Consider the following 22,783-nt stretch of genomic DNA (forward strand, 5'->3'; position numbering starts at 1 on the left):
GTGCACAATACCTGGAAACCTGCGTAAGGTTTCTGCGAAGACAGACAGTAGTACTGCCTTAACGAACTTAGGTCTGAGCAGAGCAGGTTTAACACATTTTGCCCCAGAAATCCAGCAGTCTTGACCTTGGGGGGAGGGGAACCTTATTGCTGGAGACGCAACTATCCCGAGTTCATCCACGCTGGAAGTTAAAAGCACCAAGCAGAGGGATTACTAATTGCTCTGTGGAAGATTTTGCAACCACATCAAAAGGGTCTGAATGCCTCCTCTGGCACTGAGGGGGTCTGCTTCCTCCTTAGTGGCGCCTGGCCAAGCCGAGAGAAATATCCACTGGAGCTACTCTAACCGTGGGCCCCTCCAGACTGGTGTCCTATTGAGGGTGTGTTCTGCAGCATATTTTTGACACAATACTTGAGCATTTGTTCGAAGAATCAAGAAAACTCAGGAGGCCAGGCCTAGTGAGCACAGCAACTCGTCCTGTTAGATCTTGCCCCACTGAGGCAGTTGAGAGGACTAAAGGTCCCCACGTTCCCACACTTCTCTAAGTCTCCTCCTTCTCTGAGTCCTTCCCAAGCAATCTGAGACTTCACCGCCTTGCTTGCCTTTGCTCTGCCCTCTTCATACCTCTTCTGGTTCTGGGAGACCAGGGGAAAGGGGAGCTGGTCACAGCAGGAGGGGCAGACCCCCTGATTTTTCATCTTTGCCTCTTGGCCCCTCTCCTCTCCAGCCTCTGCTTCTGCCTCTAATTCTGGGCTGCTCTCTGCCACAGACTCTCCCTGCTCATTAAACCCTGTTACCTCTACAGCTTCCAACACCTCCTCCTCCCAGTCTGCTCCCTTCTCCCTCTGACCACCCATCCTCATCCCACCACCAATCTCCTGGCTCTGAGTCTTCTTCCCTTGGGGGTTCCCCAGCTGGTGTCTCCCACCACTCCTCTGCATGCATCGTCATCCAGTAATACCACATTACTGCCGTCTAGAAGGGCTGTAGCACAATAAAAGCAGGACAAAAAAGGAACCAGAACATTTGTGTATAAAAAGTTCCAGCAGGACATTACAGAATATGCACTGATTGGGAATGAAGCAGTGTAACCAGCCCAAAGCCTTTGCAGGTACAAACCATGGAAAGTGGGATCACGTGTGACCGCCATAATAGCATCGTGAGCACAAATTGTCACGAATGCACAACGAAACAGACATCTGGAAAGGCCCTGCCCCACAGCAGGAGGTGCAAATAGGTTCTCCAGCTTGCAAATGTGTCCATGGGCTCCTGAAAGGGTGGGTTACCCTACGATGCTTCCTGCAAGGCCAACTAACCACGCGCACTGGAGGTGCACCAGAGGGAAGGGGCTATTGCTGAGTGGTAGGGCATCAGCCATGCCATGCAGAAGGTCCCGGGTTCAATCCTGAACATCTCCAAATAGGGCTGAGAGACGCTCCCTGTCTGAAAACCTGGGAGAGCCGCTGCCAGTCAGATTAGACAATACTGAACTCAATGGACCAATGAGGTGACTCAGTATAAGGCAGCCTCCTACCTTCCACCCAGGGATGCTCTGCCAGCATGATGCTACAGTACAAGAATCATTGTGGCTTGACACATTCAAAAGCAGAGTCAGTCACTGCAAATATGCCTGCTCTCTGCAGTATGGTGAGTGCCATTTGAGGTCTACCACCTTAAGTGGCTCCCTAGGCTATCTATATGGTAGAGACAGCTCTGGAGAACCTTTGGGCTGAGAGCACAGGAGACTGTTTGATTTTAAAAAGCCAGGTTGTCTCTTTCTAAAGCAGAAGAGGAATTCAAAGGAGCACCCTCCTGCAAAAACAAACACTGTGCTGGTTCTCCTTCGGGAAGTGGATCCAGGGCTCTTTCGGCTCAACACTGCCCTCTTCAGGGAAGAAGGAAGAGGAGAAGATCCGGGACACACCTGACTGTACGCAAAGGATGTTTTAGGTAGCTTTAGAGATGCCTTTAATGACAGCCATGGGTGCAAGAAAATTTTGATTCAGTTCACATTCAAAGGCCAACCCACCAAATCTGCATTCAAAATAATGGGCAAAGCAAAACACAGCCCTCCTCCGAAATGTGTGCTTCTTTGAATTTTGCAATGCAGCTCTTCGGCCAAGTAATGCATACAAAAAAAATTGCACAGTGTGTGCATTAAATACAAACATTAGTAAAAATAGCATGTAAAGAATGCATTATGTTAAAGGAAATTGGTTTGCAAAAATGTATGGATTAGGCAAAAGTACATATAAAAATACATACATGCTGATGCATTTTTATGCAAACTGATGTGGAAATGTGGGGGACAGAATTTAAGATGGAGGAAATGATAAACTGAAAGTGACAGATCAATCCATCCCAAGTTACAGCACACACAAGTTACAGTTGGATGCCCTTCTCCCATCCAACATAATCCACAGTGGTCACTTCCCAACAGCCTCTTTCATCCTATTTTTTCCACACAAAGTTTGTGGGAAGGTTAAATGATGTCGGCTATTTACTGTGCATATGTTTTGAGGAAGGGTTAGCCCACACCTTCTGGCACATCTTCCCATCCACTTCTGACGGACTGACTGTTGTCTATGCTGGCTGAGGGTGACGAGAGCCGGAGTCCAAGAACATCTGGGTGGCCAAAATCTTTGGGCTAGTGGGTAGCCTCTCATAGCATCCTTATGGAGAGGTTCAGCCACCCTTGTGTACATAGCATACAATGAAAGCACATGGCTTCCCCCAAAGAACCCTGGGATCTGTAGGTTTTTAAGGATGCTGGGAACTGTAGCTCTCTGGGGGTGAGCTATAGTTCCCAGGATTCTTTGGAGGGCAGGAGATGTGCTTTATATGTAGGATGTGTATGCTCAAAAAGTCGGCTTCAGGGGGTGCTGTTTCCTCCTGCAAATGTATATCCCTCCCACCCATTATATAACACACCTTCTTTGACTTGCTGAAGAAGGCCTGCTTGATCTCCTCCAGGGTGGCATCCTGCTTGATCCCCAGCAGGTCATAGTAGCTGCTGTTCCTGGCTGGTGACCTACGAGGAGGAAGAGGAGGAGGAATTGGTTACGCTGACATCATCGCCCATGTCTCCTCCCCACCCACAAATCTCTCAATGTTGACATTTGTTTATTTATCACATTCATGTACTTCCTTTCCTCCAAGCTCTAGGTGGCATGCATAGTTCTCCTCCTCCCCTTTTCATCCTCACAACAAGGTAGGTTAGGCTGAGAGACAGTGACTGGCCAAGTGGGGACTTGGATCCTAGTCTCCCAGGTCTTAGTCCCACAGCTACACCACATTGGCTCTGACATGCACCACCAAGCACTAGTGTGGCCATTTTAAGTAAGTCTTTACCATTCCTAGAAAGAAAGTTGGGAGAAGATTGGAGCACCTGCGTATCTCTCATTGGAAACAGAATGTATGATCTATTGCTGTATCAGAAAAAAATAACAAAGAGATTACATGCATCAAATGATACGAATGATGCAAACGATTTTGTTGACATACGGCATCCTTTTATAAAACACTTTGCTGATAATCCTGAAGAATGGCAACTACCAAAATCACAGAATGGATTTTGGCAAACTTAACCAGATTGATGAGTTGGGGGGTGGGGGGAGTTGGGATTTTGGTTTTGTATTCTTTCCTTTCTTTTTTTTTTTTTTTTTTTTTTTTTTTTGGTCATTGTTATGTATTGGAAATAAATAAAACAATATTTTAATAAAAGAAAGAAAGTTATGAGGCTAAATGTGCTGGTACCTTTTAAGTGATTCTGTGAAATGAAAGGGAATGTGGCTACCTTGGATACTTTTTCTGGTACCTAGGAATGCTCCTTGTTGCTGATGGACAGCAACATCATCGGTGTGTGTGAGAGAGAAAGAGAGAGACAGAGATAGAGACGCTATTGTGTTGTGTCAGTGGCGCTCTCTTAAAATTTGAAATCTGGTCCAAAAAGGTTGACAACTCCTGGTCCACACATGCTCACACTCCCTTTCCTGTCCTCCACCCAAGCAAGCAAAAGGCATTTTCAGAGTTCAAGAGCACATTTCATCCCAGGCAAGGAACACTCAAGAAAGTTGCCAGGCTTGGGTGTGGCTCGGAAAGGGGTGGCGCTGGCCTAGGGCAGGCTTCCTCAACCTCAGTCCTCCAGATGTTTTCGGCCTACAACTCCCATGATCTCTAGCTAGCAAGACAGGGATGATGGGAATTTTAGTCTCAAAACATCTGGAGGGCCGAGGTTGAGGAAGCCTGGCCTAGGGAGAGACTTGGGGGCCAGAGAGGCTTTGAGGGGTGTGTTTGACTTCCAAGCATGAGGTTCCTGGTCTACACAGAATAGCAACAGCTCTCCAGTGTTACAGAGAGGAGTTTTTCTCCTACCTGGAGATGGGAGGATTGAACCTGGGAGACCTCTGCATGCAGAGCAGATACTCTCCCACTGAGCTGTGGTTTTTACTAAACAGCAACACAGGACGTTAGTCTAGAGGATGCTCAGAAAAGCAGACAGGCTGAGGGTGGCATTGGGAGCTGACATACAGGGCTCTTTCCCTCCTTCCCCTGGGTACACAAAATTCAAGAATCACTGTGAAGAGTTCTCGGTAAACGATATGCAAGAAATAAGTCTCCCCCCTCCACACACACACATGCATACAGAGAGAGAGGAAATAAAAGAACAGGCGGTTCATTACAAACTCAAGAGGACAAGACTGAAAAGAATATGCATAACATCCACCAGCTGTGTATATAATATCCTCCGTAAACCACCAACCAAAATACTCTGTTATCAGTAAGGACCAGAATGGGAGCAGCTTGCCAATGGAAGGGGATGCAATTCTCCCACTTCCTGTGATTCCTTTTTTTGTTTTGGGAATAAATCTTGATAATTCAACCAGAGTAAATAGTTAAAGGAAAGGAGAGAGAGAATTAAACAGGTGCAGGCCTGCAAAATGGGTGGGCTATTACGCTTCGTGGCTCCTTGCCACTGGAGACAAAAGAAGAACAAGGGAGATTTCATACGCTGGGCAAATGCAATGGGGTGATCCCCTGTGTGCAGCGTGGGGGAGCCTGTGGGCACCCTCATCTGAATCCAGAGTACCCCAGAAATCAGTAGAAGGGACCTGGAAGTACAGAAGATATATTTGGGGTGGGCACGAGCTGCCTTGTATCATTGCTCTGTCCTACTCAGTTCTGTGTCCTCACTGGCAGTAGTTGTCCAGGATTTCAGACAGAGGACATTTCCAGCCCCACAGAGAGATGCCAGGGATCGAACCTGGGGCCTTCTGCATACAATGCAGGTGCTCTACCATTAAGCTATGGCCCTTCCCCTCTCTTACCAGCCTTATGGCATTTATCCCAGGCGCAGTTACTCCAGAGGCCTTATTCCGCCTGCCTGGTATTGCAAACACCCCTAAGCTCTTTTCTGTGACTGACAGGGGCTCTGAGGACTGAGAACACACACAAGTCCTGGATAGCACACCAGGCTTAAGTCCCAGCCTAAGGCCACGAGGTCCTGGGTTCATGTCCCCAACATCCTGTCATGACCCTGGGACTGGTTCCCCTTTCTTCAGGTGAGGAGACTGAGGACTCTATGGAGCCAGAAGGGGAAATGGAAGAGAAACATCTTTGGCAAAAGCCAAGAGACACTAGATTCAGACTTAGGCTGCATAGACACCACACATTTAAATCACACAGTTTCCTGCCAAAGAATCCTGGGAACTGCATCTTGTTAAGGGTGCTGGGAATTGTAGTTCTGGGAGGGAGTGAACTACAGTTGCCAGGATTCTTTGTGGGAGGAAGTTACGTGCTTTCAGTGTATGGTGGGCACACTATTGCCAATGCATCACCAGAAGTCTGCTCTCATAGTGTTTGTCGCGAGCTTTGTTCAAGGCCCTGCATTGTAATACATCCCAAATGAGCCAGCAGGAGAGCACTCACCGGCTGCAGAACGTGGTAGAAAACACCCGGTGCCTGGCACTTTGGCACAGCCAGCAGCAACGGCACATGGAAAAGGGAACGGCTAAGGTCATATTCAGACCTTCCGAAGAGCGCCACACCCTGGTCCTGGGAAGATGCTGACCTAGGAAAGAGAGAGAAAGGGAAGGCCTCTGGGATTTGAACAGTTGATGGATGGTGTGTCTGTGTGGTGCTTTAAGGTCTTAAAAGCATTTCACAGGCATAGATTGACTCAGTACAGTGGTACCTCGGGTTAAGTACTTAATTCGTTCCAGAGGTCCGTTCTTAACCTGAAACTGTTCTTAACCTGAAGCACCACTTTAGCTAATGGGGCCTCCCACTGCTGCCGCGCCGCTGGAGCACAATTTCTGTTCTCATCCTGAAGCAAAGTTCTTAACCTGAAGCACTATTTCTGGGTTAGCGGAGTCTGTAACCTGAAGCGTATGTAATCTGAGGTACCACTGTAATCCGTACAACGGCCTTGTAAGCTAGGCCAGGATAATGAACATCCCCCGTGCTGCACTTGAGAGAGTGAAACCAAAATTTAAAAGTGGCTCAGGTAAGGTGACCTCGAGAGCCTTGCTGCCAAGCCAAGATTATTTTATTTAAAAGATGTGCATCAGGAAGCACTGGCAAAGTCCCCTGAAAGGATTTTTCCTTGAGATGGCAGGTTTGAAAACAAGTTGATCCTCTCAAACTGTCCCATTCAGTCCTGAAACATCTAGAGGGCACCATGTCACCAACTGGCACCTCTCTGGTGAATGCCTTGTGTACTTTGTACTTGGGACCCCAATGGCGGGGGGGATTCTTTAAAAACTTGGAAACAGCATAAGGGCTGTTGTGCTAGGATTGCCCAGGCCCTTGACCTTGCCATGCTGGGTTTGTGAGGGTCTTCAAAGTCAGGATAGGCAGCGACAGGGGGATGCTGGTCAACGACTGATTTAAACCTCACCCACCCCAACTGGAAGAACCAGCAGGCTAGGAGCCTCTGGTCATATTTCCACGATCTGCTGAACTCTGGCCAGGAACTCACAGGTGGTTGTGCTTTGCTTGGCTTCTTTCCGTTGTGGCAGCCCTTCCTTCTCCCATACAGCTGCACTGGCTTCCAATTCATTTCCAATGACAATCTAAGGTGCTCCTATTAGCATTTAAGCCCTTGAAAACCTTAGGCCCCAACTATCTGAAAGGTCACCACCCTTGGAAGTTCGGTGGGGATGGGGAGAGGGCCTTCTCTGTGGCAGCCCCTAAGCTGTGGAATTCCCGCCCCACAGAGGTGCGTCCTGCACCTTTCTTTATATAGCTTTTATCATATCCTGAAGACACATCGTTTAACCCTGGCCTTGGCCTTTGACACCATATGGTGTCAAAGGCCAAGGCCAGGGTAAAGCAATGTGTCTTCAGGTGTGTGTGTGTGTGTGTGTGTGTGTGTGTGTGTGTGTGTGTGTTAGGACCCACTTACCCTATTCTTGGGATTGTAATTTGACTTGAACTATTTTTAATACTAGTTACAGATAGGTAGCCGTGTTGGTCTGCCATAGTCAAAACAAAAAAAATTCCTTCCAGTAGCACCTTAAGGACCAACTAAGTTAGTTCTTGGTATGAGCTTTCGTGTGCATGCAAACTTCTTCAGATACACTGAAACAGAAGAAGTAGAAGGATCTGGCAACTTCTGTTTCAGTGTATCTGAAGAAGTGTGCATGCACACGAAAGCTCATACCAAGAACTAACTTAGTTGGTCTTTAAGGTGCTACTGGAAGGAATTTTTTTATTTTTAATACTGTATTTTTTAAACTGCTGCAACCCAGTATGGGATCTTACACTAAAGCACAGGTAAGAAAACATGTAAGTAAATTATTATGATTGCATTATCCGTCAGCTGCTTCAGATGTCTATTTATGCCTGGACTTTCTCTGACCCATAAGATTGGATCATGCTTATAAACATTGTTTTCCTGTTTTTTATGGTGCACCTTTATTGTTGTTGTTATTTATAAGACTTGTTACCTGGAGATCACCGAGTACTTAAGAATACATTTAAAACATCAATGCATTATACCATAAAAACAGAACAAGACAACCCCATAACAGCCATAGGAAGCATTGGGAGATAGCATCATCGTAGTTCATCTTAGGACACACTAGTATTATTTTTATGCTGTATTTTTTGTATACGACTTAAAGGTAAAGGTAAAGGTACCCCTGCCCGTACGGGCCAGTCTTGACAGACTCTAGGGTTGTGCGCCCATCTCACTCAAGAGGCCGGGGGCCAGCGCTGTCCGGAGACACTTCCGGGTCACGTGGCCAGCGTGACATCGCTGCTCTGGCAAGCCAGAGCCGCACACGGAAACACCATTTACCTTCCCGCTAGTAAGCGGTCCCTATTTATCTACTTGCACCCGGAGGTGCTTTCGAACTGCTAGGTTGGCAGGCGCTGGGACCGAACAACGGGAGCGCACCCCACCGCGGGGATTCAAACCGCCGACCTTTTGATCGGCAAGCCCTAGGCGCTGAGGCTTTTACCCACAGCGCCACCCGCGTCCCGTATACTGTATACCACTTAGAGAATTTTAATTATTAAGTAGTTTAGGGCTGCTTTTAAATTAACTAAAACACACATATCAGATGCCTCCGTTGAGTAGGAAAGTGGACTAGATCACCCCCAGATTTCACCCACCCCAAAAATGCTATTGATTGTTCATTTCTGCACAGTGCTGGCACAAGACTCCATGTTTGAATTCTCTCCCAGAGAAGTGGGAGGAATCCTTATTTCCTTGCTTCTAGAAAAATAGTACATCAGGCAGAAGTGCTATACTGGCTGAACCCTTGACCTTTTAACATGTCAAATTTGGCCCATTGCCTGACAGCTGCCTCTGGTGTTCCCAGTCTTAATCCAGAGCCAAACGATTATCAGAATCCACAGCAAAACTTTGGAAAACATGTCCCCCTCCAGACGTCCTTTTTATTCTGTATTTAATCATAGAATCATCAAACTGTAGATTTGGAAGGGACCACAAGCGTAATCTAGTCCAACCTCCTGCAATGCAGGAATCTTTTGCCCACCGTGGGGCTTGTGATTGTTACTGGGACAATTCTACACAATCCCCATTCCATAATTGTTTGTGCCTGGAAAAGGTTTTGTGGTGGACGGACCGCTATGTTTCCAAACAGCGCGTGCCTTGTAACTTCCTGCTAAAATCCTGCAACTTTTTGTGCCGCAAATGCTCTTGTGTTTGGCTGGCTGGTTTGTCCCCCTTTCGTTGCTCTGTGGCGCAAGAGTGCCCCCCTCTGGACAGCAATACTGCGGTAAACATTGGGAAAGCATTGGAGAGCAGCTAATAGAATGGAATTACGTGTGGACAGTCCAGTATAAATCCAGCACCAATGCACTATTATTGTGTCAGTGGCACGTTCCAGAATAGACAAACACACACACACACACACACACACACACACACAACCCCACCAATCTGGAGGGGCCCCATGGCTGTTATCTCCCGCTGACCTTGAAGAGGCCAGGGGACACCGGTCCCTCCCTGGCTTCAGTCAGGCACTCCTTTAATCAGGAGCCAAAAATTATAAAGATGCAGTTCTCCATCTGCATCCCTGTCACTCGGCTGAGTTGTTGCTATAGCAACCACCCTGCGACCCCCCCTTTCTCTGTCACGTCCCATCGCCGCAAAACCATCAACGTGCCTCCCTTTGCCCTTTCTCAGCAACAACAAAATAATCATTATGATTTCTCGCTGTCTCCTCCAGGTCCAGGCCCCACTGACGGCTAGCTTGCTCCTGAGCTGATGGGGATGAGGAAATCAGAAAGCCCCCCACAAAATTAATGCCTGGCCAGCCGCCAGCCCCCACCCTGACAGCTGAAGTGCTGAAGCAAACATTAACCAAGCAGAGGAAAACCGTCTCAGTGGGAGGCAGACCTGTTAAAAGGGGGGAGCAGGTTTGTACGCTGTCATTTTTCTGCCGTTTTTTACAGAAAAAAGACGGATTTGCCACCTGTTTGGCTTCCCAAAGCGCCTTACACTGGCTCAAATCCTCTCTCTGCAACCTCTCCCCACCGCTCACGGGATAACAGTCTTGCGAAGTTAAAAATATAACACGACAGACATAGGAAGCTGCCTTGAACTGAGCGTCACACACCATTGGTCCATCTAGCCCAGTATTGTCTTCGCTGACTGGCGGCAGCTCTCCAGGGTTTCGGGCAAGGGGTCTCTACTAGCCCCACCTGCAGATGCGGGGAATTGCATGGGACACCCTACATGCAAAGCAGACACTCCGCCCCTGAGCTCTGCCCCTTCCCACACCCACCAGAGATGCTGGGACGCCTGGAATTCAAGAGAAGACAATTTTAGAGAAAACGTCTGCTTGCAGGAATCGTATTTCCCCCCAAATATTGTCACCCCCTCTAACTTTGCCATCCCTTGGTTTCTCAATGCAGGAAGAAGAGGGGAGGGAAAGGGGAGTTGTGGGAGGGATACATGCAAAGGTAAAAGAGAACACTTTTTAAACAAACACCTTGGAAGGCAGTGGATTCTCCCTCACGGGAGGTTTTTAAACAGAGGTTGGGTGACCACCTGTCAGGGATTCTTTAACTGTGATTCCTGTATCGCAGAGGGCTGGATCAAAAGTCCCTTGGGGGTCCCTTCCAGCTCTACAGTCTTGTGGTTCCTTGCATCTCCTTGACTGAGCAAACTGCCCCGAGAGAAAGGGCACCGACTGACTGCCTGGGTGACTAGCAGTGTATTTTTAGCAAACTGTTTTGCTGGCCCGAGTCAGAGACCCGTCAGCTGGGCCCCCACCACATAAGGCTAAACTCATTTCAAATCAATTCAGTGGACCCAGCACATTGCAATTCTTCCTCTGTTTACAGTGGTAATGTCTCGGAAGTCGAACGTTTCGGTTTTCAAACTCCAAAAACCCAAAAGTAAATGCTTCCGTTTTCGAACACGGCTTGGAAGTCCAACGACTTCCGCTGAGTGTATATGTTATTTTTTTCAATTTTCTCTATTAAATTTGCAGACCGCCTTTTGCGCCGCTGTTTTCAAATGTTTTGGAACTCGAACGGTCTTCTGGAACAGATTACATTCGAAAACTGAGGTACCACTGTATTTATTTCCATTTCAGAGGTAGGCCAGGTACTTCTACACACACACACAGAGAGAGAGAGAGAGAGAGAGAGAGAGAGAGAGAGAGAGAGAGTTTCCACCACCATCTCTTCCTTTCTGCCAACTCAGCAGTATTAAGTGTTTATTTCTCCTTGTTTCAGAGTTTGCAGAAACACCATCTGGCTCATTACAGTGTGGAGCACATGGAAATAAATTCTACACCATTAATCAGGACAAAACAAACAAACAATCAGATAGAAAGAGGCCAAGCCAAGCATCCCAAAAGGGCAGTTGTAGGTGCTTTGTAGGCACCAGCAGCTAACACTTAGGGACGGGCTGTGGATCAGTGGGAGAGCATCTGCTTTGAATGCAGAAGGTGCCAGGTTCAATCCCTGGCTTCTCCAGAAAGGGCTGGGACAGTTTACCAGCAGGTTACTCACATACAGAACCTTATTCCAAAACATAACTGAATAGCACTTTCTTCTAGCAGTACATGTTCATAAAATGGAATACTGATCGAGGAACAGCTATCTTTTCCCATCAGGGAATGATATGAGCCAGCTGGCCTTCCATTAACATGACTGTATGGTCTGGTAGACCCAGGAGAGCTCAATTTAGTCCCTTTGGATGAAACCCCGTGTCCTTCAAGCAGAGGGCACAGCCCAATCAGATTTAGATCAGGGACAGTGAAACCTGACCCATTTGTCAGAGCAACCAGGGCTTCTGTCTCAAAGCAGGTAGAAAGGCAATGGAGCAAGGAGACTAAGGATTAAGTCCCTGCTCTCTTAGGTCCCCTCCCAGGCATCCTTTTTATTGTGCCCTCATGATGATTTGCACTCGTAGTAATGGTTATACCCAACCCCTCTTTCAATACTGTTTCATGGAAGCACAGAATTGTAGAGTTGGAAGGGATTCCAAAGGTCATCTGGTCCAATTCCCTGCAATGCAGGAATCTCAACTAAAGCATCAATGACAGACAGCCATCCAACCTCTGCTTAAAAACCTCCGAGGAAGGAGAGTCCACAACCTACCGAGGGAGACTGTCAAACAACTCTTACTGTCAGAAAGCTCTTCCTGATCTTTAGTCAGAATCTCCTTTCTTGTAACTTGAAGCTATTGGTTCGAGTCCTTCCCTCTGGAGCAGGGGAAAACAAGCTTGCTCCATCTTCCATGTGACAGCCCTTAAGGTATTTGAAAATGGCTATAATATCTCCTCTTTTGACGATTTGTGGCAAACCACAGTTTGCTATTTTGTTCAAGCAAGGTAAACAATGGTTTGGGCAAACCATAGTTCTGCAAACCACAACACTGAGGTCACAACTGTGGCTGACGTAAGCCACAATTTGCAAAGCTCACTTTGCACCTCCATTCATGAAGTGCTAAGGTGTGCGTGTGTGATGTTCACATCACTGCTGACTTGTTTTTCTAGTCGGATTGAAGCTGGTTTGAGAAAACAATGCATCAAACAGCAGTATTTGTCAAGAAACTACAGGATCAGCATGGATGGTGGCTAATGTTGTGCAGATTAGGGTTGAAAAGCTAGCAATAGGGGTGAACCGGATGCAGAACAAGCAGCAACATGAACACACTCTGAAGTTTGCATATTAGAAAAAGCAAAAAGGTTTGGAAAGAACTTGCTCATTACGTCCCCGAGGAGAAATTTCAACTGTAACGGCACAGTGTCTGCGACTCCCAGTCCCTGCAGCAACTTTCACCATACTAATCAAAGCAAATGCTAATTAGAACAGCTCATGCACACCGAGGCTTAGGCTGCAACTCACTTTTAAAACCTCACTGCTCCTTTCAGCCAGTGGAGCAAATGGGAGCCAATCCAGCTTTATTGCTAGTATCATTTCTGTCCCCCTCTTTTTTTAAATTAACTTCTTCTTTTTTACAAGTAAACAAAGCAGCCAGGACCCACAGGCCATTTGTTTTCACAGTAATCTGGTCGCTTACCAGCAAGCACTACCTATTAAACTAGGCCAGGTTAGTTGCACCCCAGGGAGAACTTCAAGATGAAGTGCAGACTGGAGGAATTTAGGACCGAAGAAGTTCAAGCAACAATTGCTTAAAAGAAAACAGAAATAAAGGCACAGGGTGCAGGGGTGAAGGAAAGGAATATTTTGAAGCATCTGACAGCTGCTTAAAATGCGCAGGCTTGGAGCCCCCTGCGGGGTATTACGGTTGCACACAAAACAACCTTGAAGCTGTCGGTTGCATGCTGCGCTTAAACCCCCACAGGAAATACCGAAGGCACAGAGTGTTGCTCCAGTCCAATGTAGCCTATTCAAGGGGAAGGGGGTCTTGGGTTAACCCAGGGGAGCACACTGCAACCTGGCAGACAAGTTTGAGCTAACAGCTAAGCCACAAGAATTTTACCAGCTGAATTTAAACCTTGAGAGGCTATCGCTGGCCTGGCAATTGTGCACAAACACAGGAAGTCAGTCCATCTGCCTCAATATTGTCTACACCAAGAATGAGAAACCTGGGACCCCCCAGATGTTCACAGAATCACAGAACTGTGAAGGGATCCCAAGGGTCATCAAGTCCAACCGCTAAAGCATACATGACAGATGGCCACCCAAGGAGCTTCCACTATCCCTGGCCATTGGCGACACTGGCTGGAGTTGGAGTCCGAAAAACATTTGGAGGGCCTCACAGGTCCCTCAATCCACTGATAGGATGGAAGCAGCTCTCCAGAGTCTGAGAGAACAGTCTTTCCTGGGCCTACCTATACATGGCTTGACTACTGAGCTATGGCTGTTCCCTAAACGATGGTCTGCTCTGTTGAATGAGCAAGGTCAAAAGGCCAAGCTCCTAATATTTAGACCTGGCTTGGCCAATCTCATACTGTCTCCTGCTGCCTTCACGGCACTGATGCTGTTCTGACACAATGCAACCTTTCCCAATCTGGGGATCTCTGTTGCTGAACTCCATCAGCATGGCCAGTAGTTAAGGATGAATGAAGTTGAGGCCCAGCCGTATCTGGAGGGCCACAGGTACCCCACCACTATGCTAGATGGACTTCTGATGTCCTGATGCCACATAACAGCCACTGGCCCTCAGAAGACAAGCTCTACCTCCAACCTTTACTGGCTGAGCAGCTCTGGTGTTACGGACTATCTATGGACATTCCAACTTCTCAAGAAGAATTCTCAGTCCAGCTCCAGCCAGCATGGCCAGTGGTCAGGGATGATGGGGACTGCAGTCCTGCAACATCGAGAGGGCCACAGGTTAGGGAAGGCTGACCCAATGGCTTTAGTGCCCCAAAAGGACCCTTACCTCACACTGTCTTAAGTAACCTATAAGAGAGCTGTGGTTAACAAGTCACACAAGAGTACCTACTTTTTCAGTGGGGACAACTGGAATCCTGGTGGACTGTGGTATTTTAAATTAAAGGAGAATAGCCAGAATGTTTTACATAGTATGATTTGTGCAACTGGAAGAAAGGTTAAATGGGGTGGCCACAGAACTGTGCCTGCAGATGCTTATCAATATGAATTGTTTTACACAGACGTAACTCAATGAACTTAGTAAGTAAAATAAGGATTATCTTCAAACACAATTTTAAAAAGCCATAAAACTTCAAGAATGTCTTTGGTTTTACTTCATGGTCTGTCTCACATGTCAAAGTCCTTGACAAACTCCACTTGACCGAACATCCATTTCCATGCTGTTTTAAGCCCAAATTTAGCCTTCATCAGGCAATGGGGCGGTGGGGGAACTATACTCCCAAATGGAGCTGGGGGTGGGGAGCAAGGCGAGATGAACTCCTGGCATTCCTTAAGCACAGCAGCAAAACAAACAGCAATTAGGTCACTAAAACAGGTTTAACTCTCTGACTTCTTACACGCCTTTTTTCGCTTCCTCATCCCACAAGGATTGCTATAAAGTTGAAAGGTATCTGCTAATCTGTGGTATAGAGAGGGTGGAGGAGAGTTTTGGATATCATCTTTTCCCTTCAGCTAATGCTCACATTCACTCCTACATAGCCAAGCCATTCCTTTCAAACAAAGACAGAAACTTTTGTAAAATAAAATAAAATATTTTTTTTAAATCCCCCAAAACAACCAAATCTATTATTTCTTTCAGGTATTTATTTACCACTTGAGAAAATTTCTAAGCAGTGATGGGCATGTAAGGCACATCAGACCATTGCCTGAAGCTAAGCAAGTCTGAGTCTGATCAGCGTCTGAATTGGTGGCCACCACATGGGCACTGTTTTAAGATCCATGATAAAATATATTCACATATTCACACACACATACACACACACCACAAAAAAAAGCCCAAGCCTCTGCTGCAGAACGTGGTAACTAAGGGCTGGTAATCTTTGGGGAACTTCTGGACGACTTCTTTATTGAGCATTGGTCCCAATTTGTTTCAGGGGAAGTCTTCAGGGGAAGACGCTGCACCAAGCAAGCAAGCAATCCCACACTTTCCAATGGATTTCGACTCCACTTTCCTGTTTTCAGGAAGTCTGGGTTTTGAAAGTAATCAGGCTTACTGTGCAAGACGTTAACTGTGCAACCACAATGTGAGTGAATCCCACCCCAAAACAGCAACGGTCTGGAAGCACCCTTGGAAATCTTGCACACTTCCTGTGACCTTTTCACACAGAGGTACAGAAATATCATTCCAGGAATGCAAAAACAGAGTGGAGGGCAGGGGTGGGAGTGGTAGCAATTGAGGGGTGGGGCCTGAATTGCGGGGAGCCCCTTGGAGTCCCTTCCAACTCTACAATTCTATGAACACACAACGTGGGAAAATTGTATCACTGGTGTACACCAGAAACAGTGGTATAGCTATGAAAAGAAGACTTAAACCATGCATTGTGTGAAGCCTGGTGGGCCAAACTATTCATTTATTAATGTATATCCTGCTTATATGACAAAATGACTTCTAAGTGGTTTAGAATTAATCAAGAACGCAGCAGGGTGGTGGGGAAGTGCTCAGCTATTTGTCTGCAAGATAGTGCCTTATACAGAAGCATTGTAACAGCATAATCCTAACCACTGTGTTTGGGAAAGGGCTGTAGCTTGGTGATAAGAGCATCTGCTTTGCATGCAGAAGGTCCCAGGTTCAAAACCCCGGCATCTCCTGGGGGAGTCTCCCTGCCTGAAACCTAGGAGAGCTTCTGCCAGTTGGTGTGCAGACAACACTGAGTTAGATGGACCAAAGCTTATGTTCCTATGTCTGCTCAGAAGTCCTAGTTAATTTAATGGGACTTACTCCCAAGTAAGAGAGGTTAAGACTGCAGTCAAAGTTAGCTGCATTTATCCCCCACAGCACTGAAACTATTGAGACAAGTTACTAAAAACATAAATCCAACTGATGTTCATCTAACTTAGCATGGATTGTGCCCACTATGTCATGGTAAAGGTAAAGGGACCCCTGACCATTAGGTCCAGTCGTGGCCGACTCTGTGGTTGCGACGCTCATCTCGCTTTATTGGCCAAGAGAGCCGGCGTACAGCTTCCGGGTCATGTGGCCAGCATGACTAAGCCGCTTCTGGCGAACCAGAGCAGCACACGGAAATGCTGTTTACCTTCCCGCTGGAGCAGTATCTATTTATCTACTTGCACTTTGACGTGCTTTCGAACTGCTAGGTTGGCAGGAGCAGGGACTGAGCAACGGGAGCTCACCCCGTCACGGGGATTCGAACCACCGACCTTCTGATCAGCAAGCCCTAGGCTCTGTGGTTTAACCCACAGTACTTTTTTATTATTAAATTTTCTGTTTTACAATTTAAAATACTCATTTTACATCCTTAAGTTATCAATGACTTCCCTTCTTCTCTTTCCATAGTTCATTTTACATATCATGAATCCCTGCCTATTTCACAGAAACTATACCCATCAGTACTCCATTACTGCATCCATCAAAACTTATTTACACTGTTGAATTTATCTTAATGCTGCCAGCGTTTTCTGCTGTACAATTATTTCCCACATATTCAATAAACGTTACCATTATAGTTATGTATAACAGAAATCTGTAATATTGGTATTTATAGTCTGGCTATTTGCACGAAAATTATTAACATCCCAAATATGATCATCCCATAATTAATCGGGTGGGGGTGCCCAAAATCAGAAGGGCGGAACCATACAAATGCTGGCAGATTTTTCCCGGGGTAGGAAACGGGAGGGCACTAACGTCAAAACCAACAGATAATGAAGAAGGCAGATACTGTTGCAAGGAGCGGGGTTTGAAGAACCAATAGTTTTGAACAGTGTGGAAACGGAAGGCGCGCTGCTATTAAACGAGCAGTTAAACCAATATCGGCCACCCAAGGCCGAAGGGGGAGGGAAGGATAACGCAAGGAGGAAAGGGGGAGTGGTAAATGGAGGGGACTCGGCGGTTACCATAGAAACTCACAGTCAGCCCTCGGGTCGCGACCGCCATTTTGATGCCGCCGCCGCCTCTTCCAACTCGCCGGCTGCATTTGGGCCCGCCCCTTTCGAAAACGGAGGAGGGGTGGAGCGACATCCGGGCACTTCCCAGTCACCTTGGGCTAACCTAGTTAGGAGTCAAATTGACTTTTAATCTAAAACCGTTGGGTAACATTAAAAGAAAATCCCATTGAATGCAATGGGGCTTACACACAGGTGCAATCGCAGCCGCAATATAAACTGATAGCATTTGTATACTGTAGTTCCTTTTCCTGGAATATATAAATATGAAAATACATAAATTTGCCCAATGGTTGCGTTAGCAGTTGTATACATTGCATGCACTGTCTTTTACAACAGGCGTGTCATGTGAGATGCAAAAATTGGGCAGATCTCCTTACTGTCACGGGGAACCTGGGTTTCAATTTGCAGTGGAGAGAGGAAAACTTGACATGCATCACGTATATGTGTCCATCACAGTTAATAGTTAATATGTTAAAATTGTTTTTCATTTTCATGTTTCTGGGAGTTGCTCCTGAAAACAGTTGTGAGGCGCTTCCATGGGCATGATTATGTGTTTTTAATCCACTAGAAGGAAGGGAAAAGGGATTTACTGAGACTGGATAGGTTCCCCACCCACATCTTAGAGACTGGGCAGAGTCTCTATGACACGATAGGGCCTTTTGGTAACCAGTCTTCACTGCTGATTGCTTAAGGATCAGGGGCCAGTTCAAATGTTGGCCACCAGAGGTCTGTGGCATCAAGTGCCTCTCTCTCCTCCAAAAAGAACTGTCCACAACTTGTTTGCATTGAACATTGTTTTCCTGATAGTAGCCCACAAATGTCTGAGGTCAACACACAGCCTCTGATCCAGACAGGTCAACAGCTACTGACGCAGACTGTGCTAATGCTACTTTGCTTTTTTTCTTTAAATGCAAATGAAATACAAGCTAAATCCAGGGGGTTTAAAGGGCAGGAAATGCCAGTGCCTCAGCCAAACCTGCCTGCCTTGACTTGAAAAGGAGATCCACAGCAAGCAGTGCTGTCTCTAAATGAAGGCTGGGGACAGATCACAAGTCCTCCGTCACAAAGGTTGTGGGAATGGTGCCAACAGCCAAGGGAAGAGGGTGCAGGAGGGGCTCTTGCCAACAAAACCCACTTTTGTCAAAATTGCTACAGTGACTTCACCCTTTCACTGGGGAAGGGAAGGGGAGGGATAATGGTCCCTTTTCTCTTGCCTGGGGTTCCCCCTACAATGGCTCCAGTCAGGGCTGCTTAGTGGACGTGTCAGAAGGGGGATGCTGTTGCCAAGGGAGCAGGGACTGTCATGAGGGGCAGGACCCCCACATGGTGTCAAGGTGAGGTTATAGCATAGAGAGAGACGGAATGGTGAGATGTTCAAGAGGCTGTACAACTTGGATATTCAGTTTTATTTGAAGAAAAAAGGAAGACAATAGACTTAATGGTGTTTTTCTAATATTTGGTTTATTTGCAAATATATAAGCATAACGGAGACATGCTGCATACACACCCCACAGAACATAAGAAGAGCCTAGCTGCATCCTGTTCTCACACTGGCAAAGCCAAATGCCCCAATGGAAGCCCACAAGCAGGACCTGAATACAACAGCACTCTCCAAACTTGCAACTCCCAAACAACAGGTATTCAGAGGCATATTGCCTCCAACAATGGAGGGAGAACATAACCACCATGGCTAGTAACCATTGATAACCTTCCCCTCCGTTGATCTGTCTATTTCTCTTTTAAAGCCATCTGTGTTGGTGGCCATCGTATGGGAGCAAACCTCATAACTGAAATATGTGTGGTGTGTTTTTCAACCCTTCAGGTAGAAAATTCTCCTGTAGAGTATTCATCTCATGAAGCCAGATGTTCCCCAGCAGGCAATAAATTAAAAAGCAAGCAAGACTTTACCATGACAGGCACCATCTTGAATCCAGCCAGGCTGTGTTTGGTTTCCATTTATGCTGACATAACTGGAGAAATACTTGAAGAAATAAGCCCGGAAACATTTCTCTCATTTCCTTTTCAGACAGACACTCCTCTTATTTATCTACTTTGTGGCCTTCATTGTGTTCTGTTATCTATATTTCACAGCCAGGCTTGAGGGAAATGAAAGTTACCAGTTGATTTTGGTGGGTCTACTCTAAGTTGGAGTTACTTGGACACAACCTTTAAAATGTCCCGATTTCTAGATGAACACAAACAACTGAAACAACTTTGGGACAGCAGACAGCAGATGCCAGCTTTGTGTAGCAAATAAATAAAGTATAGAAACTGCCTTTGAGATTAAATAAACTTCTGTAGTCTGCATTTTTTAGGTTGTGTTGATTTTTCCATGGAGTATCTGGAAAAAGGACCAGCCACCCCAGAAGCAGAGGTTTGAGGCAAAATACCTTGAGGTCTTTCGTGCTGGTTGGCAAGGAAAAAATAGTCATATAAAAGGAGAATCCCTGGATGCCAGGATCCAAGATTGGGGCAAGTACTCTTTGGTGAGAGAACAGCATTTAAAATCACAAAACATGCAGCAAAGTAAAGCATAGAAATATAGGCTGTTAGACCTTTATAACAGTCCAAAGTAGTCCACTCTTCCCCCAACATAGAAAAAGACAAGGTTGGTAAGTTAAAAATTGTTTCTTTACAAACACGCCAAAGGTCAGGTTCATGTGCTTTTCCATACATCAGTCAGAAAACACAGGCAGTACAACTTGGCTTATTTACAGTGGTGAAAGTTCCTAAATTATTAGTATAGGAACTCAACAACGACTTGTAAGAGCCATGCGCTCTGAGCTGCAGCAGCCAACTCAAAACCCCTTCACGTGCCAAGTTTCTCAGGCAGACTGGAAGGAGAACAAAGACTTGATTACCTGTTCCCACTCAAGGTGAGCTAAGCCTGGTATTAATTAGACTTAAGCATGATGGTTATATGAGGCTGATTATCCCACATCTACCTTGCTTTGTATTCAGGTTGATGAATGAATGAATGAATCAATAAAATTTCATTTGCTTTAGCTGTGAATCAGGCAAGGAGTGTCTCAGGCTTAGCAGGATGTTTTAGAAAGATAATAAAAGAGACTCCATGGCACACACAATACAATGGAACAACAACCCAGTTTCAAATGTAAATGAATTTAACTGAAAATTTGCTGTCATTTAATTAGTGGTGGCTGGTGCCCATTGGAACTGATAGAGGGGAAGGTAGGAAATCAGTAAGTGGATACAGAACCAGTAATAGGCTAATTCCAGTTTTGTTCTGCAAGGGACAACACGGAGACGCAGGTGCAGGAAGCTGGCAGGCAGGGTCAGCCTCTGGACCAGTTGCAAATAAGACAGGCAGGTGGGGTTGGGGGGGATGCCTGAGGGCTGCTTCTTTCTTTGGCGATCACTTGTAGCCGAGTAAGATTGTCTTCCATAAACACGGTTTTAACAATGAGTCCGTAAGTGACTGTGGAGGCCAATTCTGGATCCACACATCCTTCCACAGTGGGGACATTGGTTTCCGGGCGGGAGTTGATCACAGTGTGGGTTTGCCAAACGTGCCTTTCTCTTACCACGTTTCTACCTTGCGTCCTGAGTTCGAGTGTCTTCAAAGCCTTCAAAACCTTTGGTAAAGGCTGTTCTCCAACTGGAGCACTCGCAAGCCTGTGTTTCCCAGTTATCAGTGTTTATACTACATTTTTAAAGATTTGCCTTGAGACAGACTTTAAACCTCTTTTGTTGACCACCAGCATTAAGCTTTCCATTTTTAAGTTTGGAATAGAGTAGTTGCTTTGGAAGACGATCACCAGGCATCCGCACAACATGACCAGCCCAACAAAGTTGATGTTGAAGAATCGCTGCTTCAACACTGGTGATCTTTGCTTCTTCCAGTACACTGATATTAGTTCGCCGACTGAAGTTGGTAGGCAGAGCTCCATTTATCTTAACAGAGCAGTCTCCACTGCATTTAAAGGTAAAGGTAAAGGGACCCCTGACCATTAGGTCCAGTCGTGGCCAACTCTGGGGTTGCGGCGCTCATCTCGCTTTATTGACTGAGGGAGCCGGCGTACAGCTTCCGGGTCATGTGACCAACATGACGAAGCCGCTTCTGGCAAACCAGAGCAGAACACGGAAACGCCGTTTACCTTCCCGGTGGAGCATTTAGTAGTGCCCAAAATCTGCACTCTGGACAAAACATGGTTCAAAAGTTGGCACCCTCCTCCGGCTTTTGGCTTTTCACAGAGTCCCATTCTGCTTCCATCAAGCTGGGATGAGCAAGGAAGTGGGATATAGGGAGTTCAGAGCAATAGGGTTGTTATGTTTATATTATTTTCTTCTGGCAGGATTCATTGCTGTGGGACGCATTGTTGTGTCAGATGCCTTGAAAAGATTAGCCTGCATAAAATGCTGCATCCGTTTAAAGGCAATTCCAGGGCACAATCTAGTTGGCCTTAAGGTTGCCAACTGAGCAGGGGGGGAAATGCCCAGCCTGTTGCTAGTCAGTTTTGCGCTACAGAATAATCAGTTGAATCTTTTCCCACAGCACTGAGAAGTTTCCCCGAGATTATTTCCCAAATAACTGTCTGCAGACTGAAATGGCAGGGGCAGAATGAAAAATTGGCCGCTCCAGTTTTGGCCTATAAACGCACCAGCGTCCTTTATTGATACAGCAAGGAATTGAATGTATACCTTTCCTTTCCCTCCCCCAGTTATTATCAGCCCCCCCCCCCCATGAAGTGTTCCCACTGAGATTAAAATTAATTAGTGCCAATTACAAATCAGATTACACATATCCTCTTGGGGGTCAAAGCTCTTACTGAATGAAGCTATTGCCAGAGGGGGCGTGTGGATATTTAGCACAAATGAAATGGGGGCTGGAAAGTAATGTTAATTTCCACACATGCCAAACCATCAAAATGCCTTTCTGTGAGACTCTGAATGGTAAGGGGCTGGGGGGAGACAGGCTTTTCAGCATTCCCTGCTATAACCATTGGACACACATCAGGAATCATGGCTTGTCATGGGCTGTCTGTTGCTGTGTTCAGTCACACTTAGGAATGAGAGAGGAATTTCATTCAGTTCTCATTTAAAGGCAAATAATCTAATTTGCATTTTCTGAAACAGCATGTGAAGCAAAACACAACCACCCTTCAAAATTTGAACTTATCTGAATTTTGAGACACAGTTCTCCAAACCATATTTACAAAAAGTAAGATATACTGTATTAGGGGAAACGGCTGTATTAGTTAAAATAGCATACAAAAAGGCATTAAGAGGGAATCAATTGCAAAAATGTGCCCATCAGTTAAAAAAAAAAAGCATACAAAAATGTGTT

The 22,783-nt window shown here is 46.1% G+C and overlaps 1 protein-coding gene across 3 annotated transcripts in view; it reads right to left on the minus strand.

Annotated features, from left to right (window-relative positions):
* The window catches only part of DNAJC4 (DnaJ heat shock protein family (Hsp40) member C4), a 40,287-nt gene extending 22,716 nt beyond the window's left edge, over positions 1-17,571 (minus strand). The window contains exons 1-4 of one of the 3 annotated variants that reach the window (XM_028710191.2): positions 17,425-17,563; positions 5,929-6,070; positions 3,352-3,428; positions 2,932-3,031 (exon numbers count right to left, since the gene is read on the minus strand). In XM_028710191.2, the coding sequence (XP_028566024.2) occupies positions 2,932-3,031; positions 3,352-3,428; positions 5,929-6,070; positions 17,425-17,548 (443 nt within the window). In that variant the 5' untranslated portion in view covers positions 17,549-17,563. Of the gene's footprint in view, positions 1-2,931; positions 3,032-3,351; positions 3,429-5,928; positions 6,071-17,424 lie in introns of all 3 variants that reach the window. The other 2 variants (XM_028710190.2, XM_028710189.2) reach the window with 2 other exon arrangements.
* Positions 17,572-22,783: the final 5,212 nt, after the last annotated feature.

Source organism: Podarcis muralis, chromosome 16, assembly GCF_964188315.1.
Source record: "Podarcis muralis chromosome 16, rPodMur119.hap1.1, whole genome shotgun sequence".
In the NCBI taxonomy this organism is placed as follows: domain Eukaryota; kingdom Metazoa; phylum Chordata; class Lepidosauria; order Squamata; family Lacertidae; genus Podarcis; species Podarcis muralis.